We start from the raw sequence: 7,096 nt of genomic DNA on the forward strand, positions 1-7,096 counted from the left end.
GAAAATTTCATGTCATTAGCACCTCTAGTAATATATTTACTGAGAAAAATGTTGACGTGTTCAATACTTATTTTACCTGCTGTATGTGGTACGGTGGTTTAGTTGGTTGAGCTGATGCCTCTCAGCAAGAAGGTCGCCGGTTCAAATCCAGGCCCAGGGATCTTTCTGGGTAGAGTTTGCATGTTCTTTCCGTGCATGCGTGGGTTCACTCTGGCTTCCTCTCACACACCAAAAACATGACTGCTAGGTTAACTGATAACTCTAAATAGAGCCTAGGTGTGAGTGAGAGAGTGAATGATTGTTTGTCTCTATGCGTGACCCTGTTATGGACTTGTGACCTGTCCAGGGTGTGGGCTACCCCGGCCCTCGCACTGTGACTGCTGGATATGGGCACCAGTGACCCATGCGACCCTGAAAGGAATTAGCATGTACAGAAAATGGGTGGATTACAGTATTTTTTTAAGGAATGTTGCCTGGATATGAATAAAATGGGGGAAAATGTTACACCCAAGTCACTAGCAGAGGATATAACATTACTAACTTTTACTACCATGTGGGTTTTTCCCACCTCTGGGCACATAAGTGAGCAGGTTCTGTGTCATGAATGAACCATTTCCGCCTGTCTCAACCCGTCATCTCTGTGGGTGGAGGCAGCAACACTAAAAGAGGTCCTCGCTCCAGGGCAAACTCTCACTTTTCCAGCAGCAGGAGCAGCAGCAGCAGCTGCGGAGCTGTGATTTCCCTGCAGACACGCCGCAGTCATGATAAGGAACGAGGTCTTCTCCTGTTTTGTCTTCTACGCCGTCCTTCTGGTGGTTAAAATGTACGTCATCGCCATCATCACGGGACAAGTCAGGCTGCGAAAGAAAGTGAGACACTTTTTTTTTTTTTGCTTTTCTACCCATTGACCTCAGCTCCGAGTTGTTTTCACTCAAATCGTTATTTTTTTTTTCCTTACAGGCTTTTGCCAACCCGGAGGACGCGCTGAGACACGGAGGTCTGCAGTTTTACAGAGAGGACCCATATGTGGAGAGATGCAGGAGGTGAGGGGGGATCACACTCCGGACTGGTTGAAGTTTCTGGGCATTTTTGGAAAAGTTTTAAAACTCCACAATATAGCTTCACTCCTCTGTTTACTTGAGGCAAATGTTTTTTTTTTCTTTTTGATGGATTTTCCCCACAGATAGAACTCACATGTTGTCCTCTGATTTTCAGCCTGTGGTTTGTGTCTGGTTTGTTTTAACTTGTCAGAAAAAGGAAGGGGGAGAAATGAGGGAGAACAGATGTTTTCCTGCTTGTGAAAGATTCACTTCTCTTTCCGACTGTCCTGAGCTGTTATTAAGCTTATTGAATGAATCCAGCTAACATGTTCTTAGGTCTGGTCACTTTTCTTTAGCTGTGTCTGCAATGAATGGGTGGCAGATAGCCTAAGAAATTTTTGCTAAAAGCATAGTAGGAGTGGATGTGAACTCTTTTTCCATTATCTTATTATCACAGTGTATTACATAATTTCCTGCAGTTCCTTTTAATCAGAAAATACACTTTCCTTGTTTTTTTTTTCCAGGACCATTTGTTAAACTTCTTACAAGAACTGCATACTAGCCACAGAAAAAAAATGAGATGAGATGAGTTTTTCTTTTTAAAAACCATCATCCAAACAAAAATGTCAAACTAGCCCTTCCTTCCTATTTGGTGGCAACAATGTCCACATCAAAGACCTGTCCAGATTCAGAGAAAAATCTTTTTTCTTAGCTTGGATAAGACTTTTATGGACACATTTTGTTTTCTTTAACACTGATTGCACTTTCCTCTCAGTAATAATCTCCAGCGAACCATCAATGTCTGACGACAGCAGGATCAAGTTAAAGCAAGACAATGAGGAAAAAATCCAGGAAAAACGCCTACGTTGTTGACTTAGATTCTTGGGCACAGAATGCATGAGCTGCTTCGTCATCATTTGTGAAAAAACATTATTTCTCAAATCTATAGTTAGTACACCAAACAGTGAGTCTATTTTTCCTCACCACAGACTTTGTAGTGCAAGAGGTGCAAAGGCAACAGAAAATCTCTGTTTTTGAAGTTATTTGTGGTGTGGATAGAGTTTACTTCACCAAAGAGAAATGTACCCTAAGTACATGTCCATAAGTATACTTTTTTATAATTAGGTATACTTTCAGTATCTAAAAAAAGTTGAGTAGGTCTTCTGGATGAGTTCTTTGTGGAAACGTTTTGTCTTTTCAAAACATGTACAATATGTTGCCTTCAGGTACAGACCTCCCTTGCAAAAAAGATCTGTGATCTCAGTGGGATTTTCCTTTTTAAATAATAAAGGTAAACAGTTTTCTCCAAGGGACTCCTTCAGTCTGAGGAGTTGCAGGGAAACTCAGCTTCATAAGCAATACATTCCCAAACTTTTAGTATGTTTTTAGTATAACCCAAGTATATGTAACATGAACTTTGTTCGGTATTTCTGTTATGTACATAAGACGTAATCTAAAAGTATACTCTTATTTTTCAGTTTAAAATTAGTGTACTTAAAGGACACATGTACATGCTGTGTCACTATCTCCCTGCTGCCAGTGAAATGGCTTTTAATAAGGAGATTAAACAATAGGACTGTAGTAGTAGGGATGCATCAATATAAAAAACGACCAGACCACTGACATGGCTCTCTACTTCAGTTACTTCTGGCTGTGCCATTATTATTGTTATCATGATCAAACACAACCATTTCCCTTCCCGAAACAGAAACACAAACTGCAACAAGTGGGAAATCAATATCGGACATTAATATTGTGTCATGAATTAAGCCTGTTCTCTGCCAAGTCAAGTCACAGCCAAGCCTTCACTCATTGTCTCACCCCTCCCGTCACAGAAAAATCCAATCAGCGTCATGTCACTCACCTGTTCACAGCAGTATTTAAACTCCACTCTCCCACATCACCAGTGCCAGATTTATGAACGGTTTTTCCTAGTAGTTATCCAGCATCCATGTCACGTCTTGCCTGCCTCGTTACGACCTTGATTTTGCTCTCTGGATTCACGCTCCTTGCCTCATCCCTTAACGGTACTGTATCGGACTCTGATCTCCTGGTTTTGACCCACGCACTCCTCTCTGGACCTCTACCTCCCGTCGCTTCCCCTGTCGGACCTGTTCAGTCATCTGTCTCCCGGATTCTGACCCACGCCTGTGTACACCGACCACGAGTAAAGTCCAGCCCTCAGTACCTGTCTCGGATCTCTGACCACATGTGTAAGACCCAAGACTGCCTCACGGAAAAACCCAGAGTTCGTAAACTCACTCAAGCCTCGCAACCCGGAAGTGCTTTCACCGGACTTCATCCAAGACTCTCAAAGTCTTTTAAGAGTGCTGTTGGGACGTCCTGTACTCTAAAAAAGTTAGTGGCTAAACCTCCTACTAAATCTGTTCCTGTGAACTTTCTAGCCACTAACCTAATTCTCTCCTGTGTAGAACTCCTGATTCCTGTGACGTTCGCTTCCAGATCCAGCTGTTTACATTTTAATAAAAACCTTAAAACTATTCTGGTGTCTGGCAAGTCAGTGAAACTCGTACACTCAGTCATTACATATTGGCCCAGTTTTACTTATCTGACCGATGCCGATACGCTAAAAAATGACCAACATCGGATTACTGCTGATATAAGTTTCCACTGTTCTCACTAGTGGTGTACTGATACCAGTTTTTCTCAAAGTGAGTATGAGTACTTCTGTTTGGGTACCAACCGATACTGAGTACAATACAGAGTACTAATGAGTTAGAACGTAAACATTATAAAATGATTTTAAAAACACATTCCTTATAGACCTACAGCCCCTCTGACTGGATCAAATCCAATATACAGCATAATACTGTTGACTCATTTAAAAAATAAATAAAAATAAAGTTTTCTTTCAACTTGGATACATTTCTTAAACAAACTCCTTGGGAGGTTTAGCCCAAATCTTTTGAAGGAAATTGTGTCACCTTTTGATACAGGATGGTTACAAATAAAATAAACATATTTCCTCCAAATTTGTGTATCTCCAACAAGTTTTGGTTGCATCTGAATGACATATACTGTTTTAAGCTCAACACTCTCCAGGTTATCCGGATCTGAAAACCCATCGACACAAAGAGAGAGGGGAGAACTCATCGGGTGAAGAGCGAGCAAAACCGGCCAAGCAGGACAGAGGGGTGTTCGTCTCACATTCTTTCATATTCTAAACCATTTCTCTCCTCCTCCAGGGCTCATCAAAACGACTTGGAGAACATCCTCCCGTTCCTCTTCCTGGGTGCCGTCTACTCCCTGATCGGACCTTCGCTGTCGGTGGCCCGCTTCCACTTCCTGGTCTTCTTCATCTGCCGCGTGCTGCACAGCGTCGCCTACCTGTGGCCCCTTGAGCCGCCCACCCGCTCCCTGGCCTACGTCGTGGCGCAGATACCGTGCTTTTCCATGGCTCTGCAGATCCTCGTGTCGGTCGCGGCGTACGCCTGACGTTCCCAGAGCGGGCAGCTGAACCTGAGGTGGCAGCGTCCAGGAAGGACCGCAAGTTCATGACCCGCGTCGACAAAAGGAAGCAAGAAGCTCCTCTGCTGAGCTCGTTTTAAAAGACAGTGCAATACCAGTTGTGTGACAGTGTCAGTGTAGTTTCCAGAGAGACTCTATCAGTATTTTTCTCCTTTGCTCAAAATGTGACGTCTCAAAAGATATTTGAAGTATATTGTTAGATGCAATAAGACCATACTCGTGTGTTTAAAATGCAGATGAAGATTGTTGCTCATTTTTCACTCGTTTGTTGACATTTCAAACCTTTTTTTGCAGACAGTTTAGACGTACAGTCACTTAGGAATACTTTTTTTTCCCCAGTGGAGGTGAACTGTATGCTGATCCCAACCACTTTTTGTGTTTACACAAAACACAAGCCACCATTGAAGTGACTTCATGTCCTCATAGTGGCTTCATGTGTTTCCTGTGTGTGGATTGTGGATCCTAACCCACTGACTGATGAAGTGCTAAAACTTTAGAAACACACCTGATGCTCCGCCCGTCTGGCTCCTCCAACTGTTACAAAAGAAGTGTGAAAGGACCTGATGTGTAAATGTCTCCCAACATCCTGTGAGGAAAAAAAAACATTCCATCTATTGTAATATTGTCATTTTATCTGTAAGAACAGGCTTTGTGGTTATGTGTAAAGTTGTTGTCGGTATAATTTATTACTCAGTTGTATTCAGTCATGTTCGTGCCTCAGAGACTTTTTTCTAAGAAATAAAACAATTCATAATCTATTGTGGCCAATTTTTAAGTTATTTCTATATTTTACAGACAGATCATTGCTGATGTAGCCTGCTGAGATGAGTTTTAAGGGGGATGGAGGGCCCCATCAGTGAACCGATCCAGAAATACGAGGCAACGTTCCAGCATTCCTGCACCCATTACGTAAAAACACTGGCCTGCATGGGCTGTGTTTCCTGAGACGGGAGGGCACTGGGCAGCTCCATAAATGTACTTACAGATGCTTAAATACTCAATCATGACACAATTAAAGCTTGTGTTGCCACACTGAAAGATTTTTATTTTATTTAAGTCTGTCGTCATCAGCTTTTACCACATTTATTGTCACTCCTGGCCTGAAGCAACATTTTTCCACTCTCAACGTGATCCCTGTAATCCAACTTTTGATGATTTCTCAATCGAGACAGATGACTGAATTTGAACAAACAGAACTCAAATCCCTTGTCATCATGGATGTTTCTTTGTTTAAGTTAGGGGTTATTTTTGGTCATCTTTTTTCCTACAAAGGACTATGGTGAACCTGGAATGTGGGAGGAAAGGAGAATTTCTTGCTTTGAATGAATGAGCTCTCACAATCAGGGAGATGCATGAAGCTGACAAAGGACAAGGGTGTGCCTATATTCATGCATTGGCTTTCCTTTTTTAAATGTATTCAGCCCTTTTCCTCTGGGTAAATGAAAACAACACTCTTGTTTTTCTTACTTACATTTACTACTCGTTTTTTCTCAATGTGTGTTTTAGTGGAGAACAGGAAAACAGTTGTCATTTTTCTTGACCAAAAGCTACCTAAGGAAGAGATGGTTTGTTGGTTAAAGGGCTCAACGTGGAGAAAAACGTGCAACACTGGTTTTACCCAAGTTAAGTTTCTTAAATATTTGTCACCACCTTGTGGACGAGTAAGAGCACTGAGTAGTCAGGAGATGGAGAATAAAGGTGGAACTGGATGTTTTCTAGTGTGTGTGTGTTTGTGTGTGCCTGTTTTGCTACCTGGTGGGAATGATTTTTGACCATTTTCCCATTATACACAGTGTGGTGAGGATCCATTGTTCCTTATGGGGACAAAAGCCCAGTCCCAATTGGGGGAAATACCATTGGTGGATCAGGGGTTCGGTTTGGGATTAACATGTAAATTGAGTTTTGGGTTAAGTGTAGGGTCAGGTATGTACCTGTGAGGTTAGGTTTAAAGTAAGAGGTGAGTTTAGGAGAGTTTCTCACTCCCACATGCCGCCTGATGGCACCACAGACTCGGTAAATCCCTTAGGAGGTGCACATTCGGGTCCAGCCCTGGGCCGCTGGGTCCTGGGAGGTGCATGGTGGAGTCAGCTGTTCCAAGAGAACATTGGAGACTGACTGTTGATTTGTATGTGCTGTAAGATGTACATGTATAGCTGTCTGGTGGGTGTGGGTGCTGTGTGTACCCTGTCAGAGTGTTTGTCATAAAGGGAGGAGGGTGCAGAAAAAGAAGGAATAGACAGAGGAGGGTTAGGGGAGGAGTCGGGAATGGTTGGGGATGTGGAACGGTTGGTGTATATAGGATGTTTACATTGGGACTAATCTAATCAAAAGAAATGTTTGGATTATTTAGTAGAATTCCTTCTAGTGACTGTTTATTTCTAGCTTAGATGTATATCTTGGAATTACAGTGCTGGTCCATCAGCTGTGGCGCTTGTCTAACTGTGGTAGGGTTAGACTATTGAAATGACTGGTGAATGAATAGAAGTCAGTGCAAAGTCCCCATGAAGACAGAAGAACAAACATGTGTGTGTGTGTGTGTGTGTGTGTGTGTGTGTGTGTGTGTGTGT

The 7,096-nt window shown here is 42.4% G+C and overlaps 1 protein-coding gene and 1 long non-coding RNA gene across 2 annotated transcripts; both read left to right on the plus strand.

Annotated features, from left to right (window-relative positions):
- Positions 1-546: 546 nt before the first annotated feature.
- Positions 547-5,287, plus strand: ptges (prostaglandin E synthase). The gene is made up of 3 exons (XM_014006594.1): positions 547-869; positions 961-1,043; positions 4,247-5,287. Exons 1-3 carry the CDS (start codon positions 762-764, stop codon positions 4,494-4,496), a joined length of 441 nt encoding a protein of 146 aa, XP_013862048.1. The 5' UTR covers positions 547-761; the 3' UTR covers positions 4,497-5,287.
- Positions 2,256-3,541, plus strand: LOC106516304 (uncharacterized). Its single transcript, XR_001310085.1, has 2 exons — positions 2,256-3,398; positions 3,473-3,541. It is a non-coding gene; the product is annotated as an uncharacterized LOC106516304 (long non-coding RNA).
- Positions 5,288-7,096: the final 1,809 nt, after the last annotated feature.

The sequence above is a fragment of the Austrofundulus limnaeus genome, unplaced genomic scaffold, assembly GCF_001266775.1.
Source record: "Austrofundulus limnaeus strain Quisiro unplaced genomic scaffold, Austrofundulus_limnaeus-1.0 Scaffold36, whole genome shotgun sequence".
NCBI lineage: Eukaryota > Metazoa > Chordata > Actinopteri > Cyprinodontiformes > Rivulidae > Austrofundulus > Austrofundulus limnaeus.